This window comes from Fundulus heteroclitus, chromosome 10 (genome assembly GCF_011125445.2).
Source record: "Fundulus heteroclitus isolate FHET01 chromosome 10, MU-UCD_Fhet_4.1, whole genome shotgun sequence".
Lineage (NCBI taxonomy): Eukaryota > Metazoa > Chordata > Actinopteri > Cyprinodontiformes > Fundulidae > Fundulus > Fundulus heteroclitus.
In genome coordinates, this window is record NC_046370.1 from 32,643,524 (window position 1) to 32,663,447 (window position 19,924).

General features: G+C 43.0%; 2 protein-coding genes across 5 annotated transcripts in view; both read right to left on the bottom strand.

The window, feature by feature from the left end:
* Positions 1-922: 922 nt before the first annotated feature.
* On the bottom strand, positions 923-6,741 carry LOC105927365 (putative cell agglutination protein pfl5). The gene is made up of 7 exons (XM_036142601.1): positions 6,615-6,741; positions 5,572-5,637; positions 5,411-5,494; positions 3,605-5,244; positions 3,245-3,469; positions 2,852-3,199; positions 923-2,455 (listed from the first exon to the last, which is right to left on the bottom strand). Exons 1-7 carry the CDS (start codon positions 6,667-6,669, stop codon positions 923-925), a joined length of 3,951 nt encoding a protein of 1,316 aa, XP_035998494.1. The 5' UTR covers positions 6,670-6,741.
* Positions 6,742-10,168: 3,427 nt separating this feature from the next.
* abcc3 (ATP-binding cassette, sub-family C (CFTR/MRP), member 3) overlaps positions 10,169-19,924 on the bottom strand; it is a 64,810-nt gene continuing 55,054 nt past the window's right edge. For 2 of the 4 annotated variants that reach the window (XM_036142545.1, XM_036142546.1), the window contains exons 24-31: positions 18,803-19,002; positions 16,332-16,458; positions 14,500-14,601; positions 13,951-14,097; positions 13,698-13,856; positions 13,015-13,181; positions 12,738-12,932; positions 10,169-10,928 (exon numbers count right to left, since the gene is read on the bottom strand). In XM_036142545.1, the coding sequence (XP_035998438.1) occupies positions 10,817-10,928; positions 12,738-12,932; positions 13,015-13,181; positions 13,698-13,856; positions 13,951-14,097; positions 14,500-14,601; positions 16,332-16,458; positions 18,803-19,002 (1,209 nt within the window). In that variant the 3' untranslated portion in view covers positions 10,169-10,816. Of the gene's footprint in view, positions 10,929-12,737; positions 12,933-13,014; positions 13,182-13,697; positions 13,857-13,950; positions 14,098-14,499; positions 14,602-16,331; positions 16,459-18,802; positions 19,003-19,924 lie in introns of those variants that run through there. The other 2 variants (XM_036142549.1, XM_036142547.1) reach the window with 2 other exon arrangements.

Below are 19,924 nucleotides of genomic sequence, written 5' to 3' on the forward strand. Positions count from 1 at the left end.
GATTGGTCCCTTGGACTAATTTCACTGTTATATTTTACCAAATTTAAAAATTAAGGGGTTGCACATTTAGCTTCAGCTATATTAACATAGGATTACAGTTTTCATCTACTAGATCACGGGTCTGCAACCTGCAGTTCCAGAGCTGCAAATGACATATTGCCAGGGTATGTTTTGTTTAATACTTTGGTTCTGTGCCTCCATGAAAAATACTGGCCCTATTCTTCATGCTTATCATTCATTATCAAAACATAGTGATTACTAATAGGTTAATCAATTCATCAAGTTAACACTTGTGATAGATATTTATCCTCTAATTTATATGAAGTGTGGAAGAAGAGCTTACTGACAAAGAATTTACTTTAGACAGGTACATTTGAATTCCATAAAAAAAATCTTTATTGATCATTATTTTGATACATAAACATAAGTCACCTTTTTCAATAGAATTGATTTTCCAACACTTATTTAACAGTTGAATACCTTGTATAGAAATTTGAGTAAACTCCTTGAAAACCCTGAACAGAAATCTCATAGCTACAGGTGGATTATACAGAAAATTACCAGCTTACGCTGTGGAATCAAATGGGCATGAGCACAAAATAATTGAGGCATCCATTCAGACCAGGATTCAAGCTTTGTCACTAGTTCCTTAAAACCACAGAATAAATGTCAACATTAGTGACAGACAAAAGGCTAGGACACCTACTACAAAGTGGAAGAGCTAGTATGCTCAAAGGCTACTCAAAGTTATGGTCCAGCTTAGTTTAGTACTTGCAGCTACTTTTCCATGGTTGATGTTTAATTGCTTTAGCCCGTTGTTTTTGTTTAAACATAATACATTTCTCTTTTTTCATAATACTATTGATAAAAAGACGTATTCACATAACATTCATTTTATTACTGTCGAAAAGGATTAGCTTTATCATAAAAATATGCTCAATCTAAATCTTGATAAATTTGCTGCATAAGTGGCAGTAGCTCCAGTCTCCTTTGAGGTGGCCACAGTCCTCTTAGCAGCCCCGTTTGCCACATTGCTGCTGGCGGTCAGCTCTGTGGGGTTGTTGGCAGCCATGGTCTCACTGACAGCAGCCAAAGTTATGTTGCCAACAAGTACAGTCCCATTGGCACCAGTCACAGTCTTGTTGCCTGGATCCAAAGTCCCAATGGCAACAATGTTCACAGTGCTGTTTGTGGGCAACAGTGTGTCATTGCTCTCAAACACAGGCCTGTTTGTGCTATGAACAGTCTTGTTGCAATCAAACAATTGTAAAGTGACTGTGTTGGAGCTTGCCACAGTCGCATTGCTGTTCACTACAGTCTTGTTCACAGCCACATTGCAAGCAACCATGGTGTCATTGGTGGCAGTGGCCACAGTCATGTTGCCAGAAACCATAGTATTGTTGATGGGCGCAGTCACATTTCCAGAAACAACAGTTTCCATTGCACCAGCAGTCTCTTTCCCAGAAACCATAATTTTGTTGGGACCATTGGCAGCCACAGGCTCATTAGCAACCATAGCTGTGTTGCCAGAAACCATAGTTTTGTTGTCGCCATCGCCCTCTGTCGCATTGTCAGAGACCATAGTTTTGTTGTCGCCGGTGTCCACAGTCATGTTGCCAGAGACCATAGTTTTGTTGTTGCCAGGAGTCACAGTCATGTTGTCAGAAACCAAAGTATTGTTGATGACGACTGCCTCAGTCACATTTCCAGAAACTACAGTTTCCAAGGCACCAGCAGACATAGCGGCAGAAACCAGTGTTTTGTTGGGACCATTGGCAGCCACAGGCTCGTTAACAACCATAGCCGTGTTGCCAGAAACCAGCGTTTTGTTGTCGCCGACGGCCACTGTCGCGTTGCCATAGACCATAGTTTTGTTGTCGCCGGTGTCCACAGTCATGTTGCCAGAAACCATAGTTTTGTTGTTGCCATTACCCTCTGTCGCATTGTCAGAGACCATAGTTTTGTTGTTGCCGATGGCCACTGTCGTGTGGCCAGGAGCCATAGTCATGTTGCCAGAAACTAAAGTATTATTGATGACGACTGCCTCAGTCACATTTCCAGAAACTACAGTTTCCAAGGCACCAGCAGACATAGCGGCAGAAACCAGTGTTTTGTTGGGACCATTGGCAGCCACAGGCTCGTTAACAACCATAGCCGTGTTGCCAGAAACCATCGTTTTGTTGTCGCCGACGGCCACTGTCGCGTTGCCAGAGACCATAGTTTTGTTGTCGCCGGTGTCCACAGTCATGTTGCCAGAAACCATAGTTTTGTTGTCGCCGGCGACCTCTGTCACGTTGCCAGAGACCATAGTTTTGTTGTTGCCAATGGCCACTGTCGCGTTGCCAGGAGCCATAGTCATGTTGCCCGAAACCAAAGTATTGTTGATGATGACTGCCTCACTCACATTTCCAGAAACTACAGTTTCCAAGGCACCAGCAGACATAGCGGCAGAAACCAGAGTTTTGTTGGGACCATTGGCAGCCACAGGCTCGTTAACAACCATAGCCGCGTTGCCAGAGACCATAGTATTGTTGTCGCCAGCGGACACTGTTGCGTTGCCAGAGACCATAGTTTTGTTGTCGCCGGTGTCCACAGTCACGTTGCCAGAAACCATAGTTTTGTTGTCGCCGGTGTCCACAGTCACGTTGCCAGAAACCATAGTTTTGTTGTCGCGGGCGACCTCTGTCACGTTGCCAGAGACCACAGTTTTGTTGTTGCCAATGGCCACTGTCGCGTTGCCAGGAGCCATAGTCATGTTGCCCGAAACCAAAGTATTGTTGATGATGACTGCCTCATTCACATTTCCAGAAACTACAGTTTCCAAGACACCAGCAGACATAGCGGCAGAAACCAGAGTTTTGTTGTCGCCGGCGACCTTTGTCGCGTTGCCAGAGACCATAGTTTTGTTGTCGCCTGCGGACACTGTTGCGTTGCCAGAGACCATAGTTTTGTTGTCGCCAGTGGCCACTGTCGTGTTGCCAGGAGCCATAGTCATGTTGCCAGAAACCAAAGTATTGTTGATGACTGCCTCATTCACATTTCCAGAAACTACAGTTTCCAAGGCACCAGCAGACATAGCGGCAGAAACCAGAGTTTTGTTGGGACCATTGGCAGCCACAGGCTCGTTAACAACAATAGCTGTGTTGCCAGAAACCATAGTTCTGTTGTCGCCGGCGGCCTCTGTCGCATTGCCAGAGACCATAGTTTTGTTGTAGCCAGCGGACACTGTTACGTTGCCAGAGACCATAGTTTTGTTGTCGCCGGTGTCCACAGTCACGTTGCCAGAAACCATAGTTTTGTTGTCGCCAGCGGCCTCTGTCGCATTGCCAGAGACCATAGTTTTGTTGTCGCCGTCGGCCTCTGTCGCATTGCCAGAGACCATAGTTTTGTTGTCGCCAGCGGACACTGTTGCGTTGCCAGAGACCATAGTTTTGTTGTCGCCGGTGTCCACAGTCACGTTGCCAGAAACCATAGTTTTGTTGTCGCCAGCGGCCTCTGTCGCATTGCCAGAGACCATAGTTTTGTTGTCGCCAGCGGACACTGTTGCGTTGCCAGAGACCATAGTTTTGTTGTCGCCGGCGGACACTGTTGCGTTGCCAGAGACCATAGTTTTGTTGTCGCCAGCGGCCTCTGTCGCATTGCCAGAGACCATAGTTTTGTTGTCGCCAGCGGACACTGTCGCATTGCCAGAGACCATAGTTTTGTTGTCGCCGGCGGACACTGTTGCGTTGCCAGAGACCATAGTTTTGTTGTCGCCGGCGGCCACTGTCGTGTTGCCAGGAGCCATAGTCATGTTGCCAGAAACCAAAGTATTGTTGATGACGACTGCCTCAGTCACATTTCCAGAAACTACTGTTTCCAAGGCACCAGCAGACATAGCGGCAGAAACCAGTGTTTTGTTGGGACCATTGGCAGCCACAGGCTCGTTAGCAACCATAGTTGTGTTGCCAGAAACCATCGTTTTGTTGTCGCTGGCGACCTCTGTCGCGTTGCCAGAGACCATAGTTTTGTTGTCGCCCGCAGCCACTGTTGCGTTGCCAGAGACCATAGTTTTGTTGTCGCCGGTGGCCACAGTCGCCTTGCCAGGAGCCACAGTCTCCATGGTGCAGGTAGCACCAGTCATGTTACCAAAAACTATAGTTTTGTTGGCAGCGGCAACAGTCACGTTGCCAGAAACCATAGTTTCGTTCGTGGCAGCTGCAGTCATGTTGCCGGACACCACAGTTTTGTTGACGACAGGCACAGTCACATTGCCAGAGACCATTGTTTCGTTCATGGCAACTGCAGTCATGTTGCCAGAAACTACAGTTTCAATGGCCTCAGCAGCCACAGCACCAGAAACCACAGTTTTGTTGGGACCATTGGCAGCCTCAGTCTTGTTGGCACCATTGGCAGCCTCAGTCTTGTTGGCAACCACAGTCACATTGCCAGCAACCACAATTTCATTAGTACTGGCAGCCACAAGCACGTTGTCAGAAACCATAGATTTGTTGGTGGCGACCACAGTGACGTTGCCAAAAACCATAGTTTCAGTGGTGGTGGACACAGTAACGTTGCTAGTTTTGTTCACGGCGGCTGCAGTTACATTTCCAAAAACTATTGTTTCTTTGCCCGCGGTCACAATCTTGTTGCCAGAAACTATATTTTTATTGGTGGTGGTGACCACTGTCTTGTTACCTACAACCACAATCCTATCAGTACTGGCCATAGTCTTGTTGCTGCCAACCACAGTTTTATTGGCAACTTCAACAGCATTGTTTGCAGACAACACCGTCCTATTGGTGGCAACCAAAGTTTTGTTGGCAGGGCTGCCAGTGTTTTTGCCACTTACCACTTTCACATTTCCAGCTACTACAGTCCCATTGGTGGTGGCAACAGCCTTGTTTTCAAGACTGTTGGCAGCATTGCCTCTGACCACAGTGCCATAGGAGCTGGCCACTGTCTGGTTGCCCACAAATACAGTCACATTGATTCTAGCCTCAGTTTCATTGTCAGCAACCTCAGTCCTGTTGGAAATGGTCACTGTCCGGTTGACTTCAACCACAGTCTTGATGGCACCAGTCACAAAGTTGTTCCCTCCAACTGTGGTACCATTAGTAATGGTGGCCACAGTCGCATTGATGGAGGTTGCAGTTATTTCATTAGCTCCCTCTTCAGCTTTGAGCTTTCTTGTGCTATCCAGCTCCTGAAGTCTCACATGTCCAAGTGAGGTATGAGTTTCAACTGCATTAGTTTCCAGTAGTACTGTAAAAAAAGTTTCATGAAAACAATACAATTAGAATCTAGCAACATCTACTGGAACAGTCTGCTTGGACTAGTCTTCTCTCTTACCTAATAGCAAGATAAAACTAGCAGTGTGCTTAAAAAAAACATTTTTCAGTTGTCAACTTCCAAGCATAATTAAACTTACCCACTTTAACTTGGTTCTCTGACATAGAATCCATCGACTTGAACAGCCCAAGGGTCTTCATGGAATTGTGATTTGGATTAAGTACTGTAAAAGGCGAGATATACATTTGCAATGAAAAAGTAGCCTTTAAATAAATGCTCCAAACTAATGATCCCTCCTACCTCTACTTCTTTGCTGGAGTTCCTCATTATCACTTTTTGTTCCTCCAAAAACTGACATGAACAAGCCTGAAAACAAAATGCATTAAGCGCAATGAAGTGTATGTTCAGTTGCACCAACTATTGCATTTAGAATAGTTTTCTATGGCTAAAGGCTCTTCAAGTGATGTGTTGACCACCATCTCATTGTTGCGAAAACTGAAGAGATCTTTGACCACAAGTTAGTTAGTGGCAACTCCATTCATGATAAAAAAGAAAATAAATAAATCAAGAAAAAAAAAGTCAGTTTTTACAGATATCTGTCCACCTGTTCAGCTGGGAAATTTGTGCTAATATGTTGTGCTGCCACCTACAGCAGAGACAAACTCAGGGTCTTCAGGATTGACCAGAAGCTTGTGTTTACATTTTATCAGGCTATCCTGGAAGCATCATAAGATATGGCATGTCAATCTGGTATGGTAACCTCTCAGTGCAACTAAAATGTGAACTTAATCTGGACCAGACTGCAATGAGGGCTATAGGGAGGACTTATATATCCTCCATGCAGTCCATATATGAGGAATCTGTCCTCAGAATTGCAAAGAGAGTACGATCTGATCACACCAATATCCTCAATTGAAATTGCTACCATCTGGCAAACGGTATAGAGTCCCCATTAGCAAACTTAATCAATTTGAATATCCATGTGTTCTTACCTCTATCAAATTAATAAATAAGATAGGCATCTAGTAGAAGGATGCTCTACTGCAATGTTAATGCTCCGGTCTGATTTGTTTGTTGTTATATGCTGCCAGTGCAATATCTTTCATTTAGGAGTACATTTATTTTATGCATTTACTTTGGTATAATTGCTTAATGTGTATATTTAATGTGTATTTATTCTATTTTATGGCAGCAGCTTCATTTAGAACACAGCACAAGACAGATTTCCCCTACCGAGACAAAGAAAGTATCCATCTATCAATGCCAGAACCAAAAACATATTGCTCTTTCTGACACTTTCAGCCTGCTGGTGTGTTATAAAAACCATCTCATTATATACCAACCTTTGGTAGGGCAACACATCAGCACCCAGACCAGCAGAAGCCAAGCAGTTCCCATTGTGGCAGCCACCGACTGAAAGCTCCGACCTCAGCTGAGGGAGAAAAGAAACTTCTGGTGGTGGTGGCTCAGCTGCTGATAATCAGTGGGCTAATTGGCTCTGTCTTCATAGAAGTCAGAGCTGCACATGAATCAGTCCTTGCTGTGGCAAGATAATGGTGCAGCCAATTAGATTATTATACAACACAAATATGAACAGTGAAATATGCACACATTAAGTCTTTTGAGAACAGGTAATAAAACAAAAGATTCAAAAGTATTTCATGCAACTGTAGAGGTAATCAGGGCTGAAACTAGGAATGAGGAAGCCACTAACGTATGAGATGGTGAATTGAGCTTAATATTGATAATAATCTCTAATATAACCATAATCAATAATTTAAAAATAGCAGAAGTCAATATCACATGTATTTATATAAGGAGATTGAAAAAAAAATCAGGTTAACTAAGGAGCTTTACAGTCAATACAAACAAGAAAATTGAATGTAATATAAATGTAAAACGGAAATTTTATTAATCCATATCACAAAATAGAATAAAGAAACTATACAAGTAAATAAAATAGCACATATTTTAAAAGGTCTTTCTCTATATAGAATACCAGAAATGTTTATTATTGTTCAATCTGAGCATACACGAAAAGATCTGTTGTTGCCTCTTTGTTTTTCGTTGGACCTGACTTATGGAAAAATTAGAACGATAAACGAATTACTTCAGCTGTTCTATCAAAACCGAACTCCGGTTACAGTTTTAAAATGATTACCATTTTCCATCTGTTTCACCAGTGCGGTGTTGTGGCAAAGCAGGTAAAAGCTGTGGAGGTCATTTCAGGTGTGGGATTTGCATTTGGAAGCTTTTTTTTTTTTTTTTTTTCCTGATAAACCAGAGCATGCAGTCCAAGGAGCCTTAAAACGGGAAGCAAAACTGGCCACCATCAGACTGCAGTAGGAAAACAAGCCCTTCGGGGGTTTAGAGAGAACATAAGAAGGGGAATTCTTAGAAAAACAGGGTGAGCTTAAAAAAAGAAAAAGGAAAGAGGTTTACCGAGAACAACGGTTGCGGGTTACTGCAGGATCCTCTCTGCAAGAGGTACGTTGATGATTACCAAAGTGGGCTGTACCTGGATATTTGGAGATGGACCAGAATGTTCCATATAAAAATTCTTACACTATGCTGTTAAATGTATTCATTCACCCATTCAACTCATTAAATTCAGGTAGTCCAATCACTTCTGTGCAATAAATGAAGCACCTACACGGGGGAGATGGCAATGGTTAAAGGGTGATAGCATAGGATGCCCACTGTGCAACAAACCCAGTCAGAAAATGTCCTTGTGACTAAATAGTCAAACGTTAGTGGTGTTATGGCCATTTAAAATATGGCATCAGCTTCAGACCTCCAAACCTCATGTGGCCTTCAGATAAGGCTCAGAACATCGCACAGAAATCTTCATGGAGTGGGTTTCCATGGCAGAGCAACTGCATGAAAGCCTTGCATCATCCTGTGTGGCTCAATCCTTTGGATGCTCTGGTTTAAAGCACGCCTCCCCTGGTCTAAAAGCGCCACCTGGTGTTTATTAAGCGCCTCTGCACGCTAAGTGGATGCCTGTAGTCCCTCAATAGACGCATTGAAAAAAAGTATAGCACCACCAGGCAACAATTCAAACACTTAGTGGGGAATAATAATAATTTCCCACTAAATGTTGAATTATTATGTGCCTGCTGCTAATTGTTCTGTTCAGCTCCCATACAAGAAGTTGAAATCAGAGGCAGAACTTCTGAACTGCACACTAGTCCCCACTTTCCAAACTGCATGAGGTCATTCTTATAAATGCCCTCATATGTACATATGCACCAGGACATTGGGAACCCTTAGACAGCCTGAAGGACTGTTAACAAGGTGGATCGTAACTCAAGACTTGTGTTCTGAATGTCAGAAAATACTGCTATTCATAAACAACTGAATCAATATTTTTAAATGAAATAATGCAAATATAACCTCAAGTATATACATTAAATATGTAAACAAATGTACAAGTTTAAATGTTTTCATTTATTTGAGGTGGAAATTCATTGAAATATTTTATTCATAAAAGCATATTCAAAAAAATCTACCAAAAGACATAACCTTTCTTTTGCGGCACAGTGATGAGCTCAGATTGCTTTTCTCTATAGAATGATTACACAATTACAGAAATAATCAGATAGTATTAAATTCTGTTTTAAACTATCAATGCATTTAATCATAGCTAATCCTGGATGCAAGCAGCTGAGATGAGTTTTTTTTTTTGCGTCAGATGGACCGGACTCTCCTTAGAGATGGAGGATGAGCTTCGTGATTCGAGGGGCCCTTTGAATAGAGCCACTGCTTCTCAGCCCAGCTGAAGGGGTTAGAGCATCTGATCAGGATACCTCCTGAGCGCCTCCCTTTGCAGGTTTTCCAAGCAGGTCTCACTGAGAGGGGACACCGCACTGGCTGGAGACGAAGGAACTGAGAGAAACCAGGAGGGACTAACCTTACATAAGTAGAAGACTATGGGTAGATTATGGTTATTACATCTAAGTTGTATTTGATCAGCTTTATTAAAAATATCACACAAGTATTTCTTTGAGAAATTATTCTCTCTGCGTGTGTCCTTGACACAAAAGTTTTATATCCTGCCTCATTTGTTCAACTTTCCTAGAAGTGAGCCAGACTATTTGTGATACTTCAAAATGCTCCAGCTCAGCAGGCTTTTTCCAAAGTCTACGGCTACTTCACTTTGAACATAAATTTGGATTACTTTGAGACCTTTAAAATGTTCTCTATTTTCAAAATCAAAATGTGGTCTTAGCTTTTATCTTACTGGATAATCTTTAAAACTGCTATGTGGCAAAAGCAGAGGGTGGAGCTACTAATTGTCATCAGATGTTGGATTAAGCCCTGATGATCATGTGGTTTTTGAACACCAGGGGGCGCCAAGACATGTTTGCTGGCCTTATGCAGCGAAGAGCTATACGCCGGATGATACTGGAAAGCGTGATTAATGACCACAACAGCTTGCCATACCCCCCTCTCTCTCTGTGTCTGCTAATTGCCAGACATGGATTTGTGTGGGTTCAGCAGGAGAACGGCACCTGCCTGACTGCACGGTGTCAGCGGTGAAGTCTGCTGCAGAGGGGATTGTTGCATAGGGCTGTTCTTCAGGAGTTGGGCTCCACCCCAAGCTGTGAAAGGAACTCTGTATGCTCCAGCATCATTTTAGACAGTTACATACTCCCAGTGCCCAGCCCTTCCTGTTCCAGCATGACTGAACAAAAGCATAAAAAAAGTTTTATGCAGACATGGAACCGCACATGAAGCTTTTTATTACCAGGGTCCAACCCAGAGCTGATGGGAATGCAGATGGAAGTAAAACAAAACTTGAGACTGGAGCAGAGATTCATTCTCCAGCAGGAACACATGACCCAAAACACACAACCAGAGCTACGGCGGAAAGATATTTCTCTAAGCACATCTATTTTTTAAATAAAGGCATTTTATTTATTTTTTTCCATATTTTGGTGGTACAGAATTCAAGTTCTTATAGATTTGGTTCACAGAAGAATCACACGTTTAACTGAGCAAATATCCCTAGATAATACAAATCTTTCAAAAGTAACTTAAATAAAAGGTACAGTACAAAAATAGCGTGGTTTTTTTTATCACATAAGTATATGTTTTTGTCTCTCTGGAGGAAGGTACAGTGGCACAGTCTTCTTTTTATAGTAAACAAAAAAAAAAAAAAAGTTCCTCCTTTTAGTTGTTTTGCAGCAGTTAGCCGAGTTAAAATATGATACATTCACTGGCTTTCTGATCCCACTGGCAGAAGGCACAACGGCGCAGGCTTGGATCAAGTAGCATCTGCATGTATGGCTTGTTTTTCCTATCTATGTCACAGAAGGATCGTTGGGTGGACTGCAAGTCCAGAATAAAAAAGACCTGACGTGGTTTCTGACGGGAACTAGAACTTTTTCCAAGTGCTGCTTGACCCAAGCCTGCAAAAGAGTTCAGGCTTCATTCAAAGTGAGCAGGAAGTGCCCCTAAATAAACAAAAACAATCATAGCGTGTAGTAAGTCCACATAAGGAGTGATGCACAGCTCGGCTGCCAGGTGTAAAGCCGATCCTCTACTGCACCAGGCCTGCATCTTTCGCCATGCCGTAGAAGATTCCTCTTTGTGATAAGAGGTTTGTGGGGGTGTCAAACTCTGCTATCTGTCCCTTGTCCAACACCAGCACTCTGGAAGAGGAGAGATAACAGAAGGGTTACTGACAATCTGCAGCTTTCAAATCAGCAGAGGTTGCAAACTTTACTGACGCACCGTAAAGAAACTAACTTTCTGGGTTTTGTAGTGAAATTAACATTTTAAACTGCATGCCAGGCACTCAGATTTTTATAGGTAAGAATCTGGGAACCGTCGTGTAGTCGGGCTTCTGCTTCAGAAATAGATAAACTACTTTGTGTTGGTCTGTCACATTAAATGCTAATAAAATGCTTTAAGGTCGGTGGATGTAACTTGGCAAACTGGAAAAAAAAGAAGTATGAATAATTTTGCGAGGACATGTGATGCTGCTCTGTTCTGTTACAGTGGGAACGTGTAATCACAATGACAGAGTGGGTTCTGTCACAGCAGAGGAAAAAGCCTGTGTGTGGCTGTGTGTGGAGGAGCAGCACCACCTGCAGAGCAGCCGTCACATCAGAACCGCAGCAGGAAGGGACAAGGATCTCTGATGTGTCCTTTATCCGTCAGGTCTCAACCATAACCACCCCTGCTTTCTTAGACAACTTTATAATGACAAATAAAGTTGTCTAAGTCTAAAAGTCTAAGTCTTTATCGTCTACCAGATGGTGAATCCTGCAGCCTGGTCCCCAGTGAGAGAACAGCTACAACCGGCTCCGTTCCCAACCATCAGATCTCAGCTCAATTCATCAAGATGGACGTCGACAATAAACGCTGGCAGGTATAATAAAAGCAGGTTTGTTCAGCGTGTGAACACCTGACCATCGTGACCGAGGCCGGTCTTTTTTTACACTCCTGTGTTGGCAACAGCCGTTACTGGAGGCATTAAGGGATCATTCAGAGGACAAAGGGGACTGTGATCAATTACTCACATTAATGTGTGACAGAGTGTTGACATCGCCTATCTGAGCGTTCACTTTACCGTGACGTCAGGAGGCTGTAACTCAGGAACAAATGGTGATTGTGATCTGTGCATCCGTTTCCCAAAACTGCTGATTCACTGGTCTTACTTGCTACTCTTGAAAAAGGGATTGAGTCCTCTCATTCTCATAATCAGTCGCTCATTAAATCGCTTTGACCGTTCACTGTTCCAGGGCCTTGCTAAAGTATTCATGCCCACTAATCCTTTTCGCATTTTGTCACGTCACAAACACAGTGGATTATTTGGGATTTTCTGTGGCAAACCAACAAAGGTTAGTAACCGACAAGTGGAAGATTTTTTTTTTTATCCTAAAAATAAAATAGTGGGACAAGCATTTGTATTCAGCCCCCCCTCAGTCAATACCCTATAAAACAACCTTTCACTGCACTTACAGCTGCCAGTCTTTATTTCTCTACAATTTCACACTTCTAGTGACTACATGTTTTGCCCACTTTTTGCAAAATAGCTCAACTTTAGTTAGACTGAATGGAGAGCCTTTGCCAGCTTTGGGTCAGGTGAATAGACCATTCCCACACATACTTCGACAGACAATAATATGGCAACAGCAAAACACCGCTGCTGCGTTGGTACTTTTCTTCGGTGGTAAGGAGCCAACACTTGAAGGTCCAGACCCAATACCAGCAGCTGCAGCTTCTGAGCAGGTAGTCGACGTTTATCTGGCTTTTTCTTATTCAGGGCTATCAGAGCAAAAAGGGGCGGGGCTCAAACGGACACCTATGTATTCTAGTCCTTACACTTCAACCTTTGTACTACCTTGTTTTATTTTAAATTCCAATGAAATACATTCAAGACTGAAGAAAAACTTGCTGTATACAAGTCTGTCCAAACAAACCTCAATGAAGTGAATACTGAGCGAGTGTCTAACCTTGTGTAGTCCATGATAGTGTTAAGTCTGTGTGCGATGGTGAAGACGGTGCAGTCTTGAAATTGAGTCCTGATGGTGGACTGGATGAGATCGTCTGTCTCCAAGTCGATAGCAGCTGTAGCTTCATCCAGGATGAGGATTCTGGTCTTCCTCAGAAGAGCGCGGGCCAAACACACCAGCTGCCGCTGACCCACACTGTGGATAAAAGAACCGATCAGGAAAAGCAATCTGCAGTGAGAGCAACTGTTCGATGGCTCCTTTCTGCACTAAAACACACCTGAGGTTCTCTCCTCCCTCCGAACACTCCATGTCCAGTTTTGCCGGCTGGTTGCTGACAAACCGGTTGAGGTGAGAGTGTTCCAGGGCCTTCCACACCTCTTCGTCACTGTACTTATCAAAGGGGTCCAGGTTCATCCGCAACGTCCCAGAGAACAGCACGGGCTCCTGAGGAGGAGACAGACCTTTGAAGAAGCTGGCAGAAACACAGTAGTGGCTTGTTGTAGACATCAAAAAGAAAAAAAAGTCTTAAAATAAATGAATATCTTATTAAAGCAGCAGAATCTCACACCAGGTTAACCTGACTTTATGGTCAGGGTAGCCAGCTATTCTGCTGTGAAAAAAAAACAACTCTCCTGTACATACTGCCCCTTTTTTCCCCTTAATACCTTCCTCTGTCATAGCTTGCAGTTTGCATTGGGGAGAGCATCTATATTCATTCAGATTAGATTTTACTGTGAAGCACCTCGTAGCATTTTTTTCAGTATCTGGACATGAAGTGCTTCCTATTCCAGCAGAATAGAGACGAGCTAATTATGTGAGTCACAAAAACATCACAGGCTAGTTCCCCTCATGCATGTGCTGACTTGCACTAGCAGCTCAAACTGTACTTATGTGGGCAAAGGCTCGCTGTGTTAACCCCAGTCTGCCTGTATGGAGTGAGGTCTGTGAGGGGGATTGTACCTGTGGAATGATGGTGAGTTTGGACCTCAGGTCATGCAGACCTATCTCTGATATCTTCACGTTGTCAATGGTGATCTCCCCTCCAGCAGCTTCCAGCAGTCTGAAGAGGCATAGCGTCATGGAAGACTTCCCGGCTCCTGTGCGCCCCACGATGCCGATCTGCCCAAAAGCAATCCCGGCTGTCACAAAGACCCTTTTCTGACCGGTAATGGTGCCAAATTAAAAATATGTCTGAAGGGAAATATGTTACCACCTTCTCTCCTCCCTTGACGTTCAGCGTGATGTTCCTCAGGACGAGGTCCAGACCCTCACGGTACCGAACGCTGTATTTGCTGAACTCCACGTTCCCCTCCATGGGCCATTCAGGGGGGGGCTTCTTGTTCTCCACCTCCCATGGGGCCTGTGAGCAAGAACGCAGCTTTTCTGACAGGGAAACGCTGATGCTGCAAAAGCACATAGTGTACAAAAGCACAAGATGCCCTGTTTGTGTTATACAGCAGGCAGGGGGCTAGTTGGAAGCAGGTAATGAAACACTTCTGGATCTAGTTACAGTTTATAGGTCCTGTGCTCTTTGAGCTGACCGGCAGAGCAGCTTTATGAATGTGGCTGAATTCCTGAGTTTTTCAGTCTAGCATGGAGTGGGGGTGGGGGAGGAGAAGGGCGGGGCGGGGTGAAGAAGGGAGGCAGCACTGATATGTGAAGCAAACCCATGCAAAGTCCTGTGTGAGCTTCTGTGGAGCACGAGAAAGCAGCCTCGGTGGAAACATCCTGCACACATGCAGACGCAGGACGCTCAACATACCTCAGTCTTGGTTTCTGAGTATTCCTTCACTCTCTCCACGGCCACTATGTTGTTCTCCAGGTCTGAAGTCATCCGGACCATCCAGTTCAGAGACATGGTCACCTGTTCAAAAAATTCTTGGTTTAAAAGTCTTTCAACGCCACATTGTCATATTATCCTACCAGGTTATGTCAAACAGTACAGTGCCTTTTACACAGGCTTTGCCAAATATCCTACTTAGTGTCTTTCTTCTCCCAGTCAACTCTGGGCAGCTGATCTGTCCCTGCTGAGGAAAAGCATCTCCACTGCCTGACACTGCCACCACCATAGAGATGCTGTTTTGTTGCTCCACACTTTGCGTTCTGATAGTAGACCAAAAACCCGTATTGTTGAACTTCTTTTTTTTTTTTATCATCACTTTTTTCTTGCCGCTCAGCCATAATCTGGCAGATATTTAGAGCACACAACTAACAACTGGATTTATTACACACTAATGGACTCTGTACACTAATTAAGTGACTTCTGAAGGCCTTTGGTTGCCCTGGATTTTATTTAGAGGTATTAAAAGGAGCCTAGTAATATAGTCTAGCCATCCAGACTTTCGCCATTAACACGATATATCAGTCTGGAAAGGTGCTGGTAGAGCCTGATTTCAAAGGTGGGACTAACAGGGTCAGTGGAAATAGGTTTGAACCAATCGGATAGCTATGGATGTGACACAAACTCCAAGCAACACGTGCCGTTTTAGCTCTTAGAGCAGCTAGTTGTTGAGTTTTTAAAGATGTACCTCGCTCATTCATGACATGATAAAGGGCATCAGTAAAGCATCACTCCGTTGCGGCCGCCATCTTGACTGTTATGGTTACAGGAAAGTGTTGCTTCGTTACAGGTAGAGTGACGCATGATCAATTCCCGCCTCCGGCACGGTGATTGATCCAGTATGTTTTGGACCGGAGAGTCTGGACCTGTCCAGACCTGGTCAGGCTACTAGTCACGTACAATTACTTTACAAATTTCTATGTCGCTAGCTCTCTCTGGTTACTTACAAAGGTTTTCTGATTAAATTATAGCGCACTGTTGCCTTATATTTTATTTCTGTGTTTAACATTTTACTAAATTTTTTTAGTAAACAAAGCTCTTTTGTGTATATTTACCATAACAAGACCACATGACCAGAAGTACGATGTTGCACATGTGAGCAATTAGTAAACAGGGAGAAGCAATGGAGCTTAGCGAGTCAGCAATGTTTAACTGAGGTGCAAAAAGAAAGAGGTTAAGTAACCCCAACTCTGTAGATCAGGTTGGTCTTAAACCACGCTGAGCTGTCACTTTGCTGTGAGACATTGAAAGACGGTCTACTGGCTCCAACAGCGGCTGTATCAACTGTCGCCAACTTGCTTTCTGATAGTTCTGCAGTACTGCCAGCAGATGGCACAATGTTTATGTCTGATGATCGCTCCCAGTACAAAGTTTGTTTCAGGCTCAAAAAGGAACAGGTAAACACTTTCAGGACAAACACTTGCCATTTATTGTTTTATTTTTAGATGGATATGTTTTCTTTCTGTGTTTTAGTACATGACTAGGCCCCTTTAAGCTATATTATAAATGCCTGTCACACATAAAAACCTTTTAAAAAACCTTCTTGGTGCACAATATCCATTTCACAAGGATGCTCCACTTTTTATTTATCTATCACATAAAACTCAAGCAAAATCCACAACTTTGTGATTGTGATGTGACAAAATGTCAAAGAGTATAAGTGGTATAAAACGATCACAGGTTCACCTCTATGCAGAGCGTTATTGTACATAAAAGGTTCCCCGCTACACCTCATATCCCAGCATTCAAGTTACCTGGAGGGCGTATGACACCGACAGGCCCACAAGGCCGGGGTTCAGATGTTCCTTTCCCATCACAGCGAAGAAAGCGGCAAACAACACGATGCAGTTTCCGATGAACTCGATACGTACTCCGAGCCACCTGCATGACAACAGGGTTCCAGTCAGAAGCCGTCCAACTTCATGCAGACTTGAGGAATATAGCCTCTGGTAATAGCATGAAGGGAGTAAAGACTCTATCGTTGGTGTGCTGAGAGAAAATTATAGTTTCTTCTTGGAGATAATGTGACTACAATATGAAGTAGAAATTATTAACATCTTGCCTCTTGTTAGTGCAGGAAAACTGGAAGCAATAGCTTTCCTTTAAATAGAGCTCAATAACAGTTTTTGGAAAATCTAAGTGAGTCTGGGATTTGGTGCTAGAAACACTTTCAAAAATGTTGTGAGTGTCCACGGCTCTTATCCTCTTATTGTTCATCATCACTTAATTAAAAATACAACTTGTTGCAGCAAATTTGGTCAATGCCCTGATTTAGATAGGAGCGATTTGTGGTCATGCACAAATAAGACATTTAATACTCAAACTGCCAAAAAGATTTAAATAGCATGTCTATGTGCTGACAACGTTTGACCACATTTAGACAAGCTGTACTCTTTCTGTATACAACCTAAATTATTCAGTTTTCCCCAGATGACTGTTGGATTGGGGATGATGTACACTGTCGAGGGAGCGAGCGGACAGTACTCAGTAGGCATTACTTGGTTCTTCATAGAGTCTAAAGCTTTATTTGCTGAAAATCAATTAATTATTCAAAATAAAACTTAAAGGATGTCAACAAAGTAAAACTAAGGTTGTGCAGTGTGTGTTTTAAAGCTTCCTTATGCATGCAGAGTTTTAAGAATTAAATTGACCAAGTTTCCATTTTTAAAAAAGACTAATGTATGACTTAAATTTTACTGCATTTAAAAAATAATGTTTCGCTGGCGCTTCTTTTATATTGAGCCATGGTATCCTCAGCTTTCTTAAATTAATTTCCAGATTGAAAAATCTTTAGTACTCTGGTATTACGGTTTGATGCAGGATATGTTTTTTCTCTGATTATCTCTTCCAAAAATATTGAGTTTGCTGCTGGAATTTATGGATCTAAAAATATGAAACAGCTGGTTAATTAAAATGTACCTCCTTAAACCCAAACTATATTGGTAAACGTTTTTGTTCACCAATTCTGGAGTTCCAATCACTTCTGTGGCTTCAGGTATATTAAATCCAGCATCCTGGCATGCAATCTACTTCTACAAACATTTGTAAAGGAAATAGACAATCTCAGGAGCTTAGTGAATTCCAGTTTAATATCATGATAGGATGCCTGTGCAATAAGTGCAGTTGTGAAGTTTTCTTGCAACAACATTTTCCTAAATCAGCAGTGAGGGGTAGTGATTGGGAACGACAGCAAAGAGTATGCAATGAGAGCTTCAGGGAATGGGTTTCCATGTCTGAGTAGCCACTAATATCAAGTCTTGGAATTAATAGTGCAAAGAACGCTGCTATTGGACATTGCACCGTGTCAATTGTTAGATTTGGTGCTGAGAGGATTATGTTGTGGGTTATTTTTTAAAGGAGTTGGGCTTGAATCTCTTAGTTCCAGAAAGGTAGAAGCTTAATAGGGATCCAGGGGACAGGCTTGGGTTGTGACCCGAAAGGGACAGACAGATCCAGGGTCTAGGAAAGGTTCCTGGGTCATGGTACAAATCCAGGTCGAGGTCCTTAAATCAGCAGCTTGGTGGATGTCACACATAAGCAAGGCAAGCAATCCCAGGAAATGATATTGGGGTCTGGACGTGGTAATCAGGCATGAAAGGATGCTGGACATCTACTCGCTGTCTTGCTGTCTGCAGTGAGCTTATAAAGACCAGGAAACAGGTGTGAGGCATGAGCTTGATTGCAGCCGAGTGGTGAGAGGTGGCAGACAGACATAGACCATGACATCTGTGATGATTTGGGACTGTGAACCAGGATTTCTCACCCAATATCAGTGTCTGACCTCACAAATGCCGTTTGGGAAGAATAGTGAAATATCCCCATTAAACAGGGCTGAACTCTGGAAAGTCTGCCCAGAGGAGCTGAAGCTGTTATAGCTGCTGACATCATGTTAAACGCCATGCGTTAAGAATGAAATATCACTTAAGTTTAAATGTTTGTGAAGGCAGAAAGGGAAATACATTTTGCAATATAGTGTAAAATATGCTGCTTTTTTAAAATAAAGTTGACGTCACATTAATGCCTCGTTCTATTTTGATGTCGCTGGGCTCCTCATCATATTACTGTGTGAGCTGACCTCAACTTCCTCAGTTAGATATGAACATTTTTGATATTTTAAGTTCTTCCTCCACAATATCAGTAAATATGAATTACAAGGTTGTTAGTCTTTTATAACTAAACTGGAACCGAGAGCTGCTGTTCAGCTGAGCAGAGGCAGGAGACTTACCTGTTGGACACTATACCAGGGTAGTAACTCTTTTGGTTCTCGTCCACTTTCATATCACTCATCAGAACAAAGGTATTGTCTCTGCCATAGGCTCGGATTACGCTAGCGCCAGTGATGGTCTCAGAGAAATGGGAGTATATTGGAGAGCGGCTGACCGACTCCAGACGCTTAAGCTGCCGCGACGTGGCAACGTAAAATCTCTACAGGCATTGGGGAAGGAGAGAAACAAAACATTACAACCTGATGAGGCTTTACACATGCTCAGAAATTACTAAAAAAAAAAAAACACTGCACATAGATGAGCCCACACACCCACACATGCACAAACAATAATAAAAGCAGCTTTTAAAAACAAAACACCTGCAGAGCTATTTGATATTCCCGGTTTCAGATTTTTGACGTGGTGCCAACGACCTCAGGAATGTTGCAGAACCTGCACCGCGGCATGTAAACACATTAATTAATTCAGCCGTGTGTGCTGCTGGATTGTGATGTTGCAACAGTAACTCCAGCCGGGCTTTCTGCCGGGAGCACCGGCGGAGAGTAACTGCTGGTGTTTTGTTTTTCATTACAGATGCAGCAGACTGACTTAAAAAAAAAAAAAATCACATGTATTGCCTTGTAAAGTAAATAATTTGAAAGTGTTAGCAGCTTAAAAGCCTTTAGTACCAACAGTATGTCCTCTGTTAGTTCCCAGCTCAGTTGAAGAAAGGAGGGAGAAAAAAAGAGTTGTGCAGCAAAGAGGAGACCATGCAGGGTGGATGTCATGAAAAAGCAGCAGGACTGAAATGACGACGTTGTTACTGATCTTGTTCGTTTGGTGGTCCAGGTAGAATCACAGCATGAACACACAAAGAGTCTTCCTTCACTACTCCCCAATGAAAACCTTCACACTGGTCTTATGGGTTAGGAGGTTCCATAACCTGAAGATTATGCTCAGTTTGTCACTTTACAAACTATATAGGGATTTGATGTGATAGACCAACAACAAGGAGTGCACATTGTTGAAGGGCAACAAAATTTGATTTGGATTCCAAAGATTTCTCAAGTTGATAAAAAATCTGAAAAGGACGACATGCATTTCTATCCCAGCCGCTTTACTCCAACACCCCCAAAGAAAAA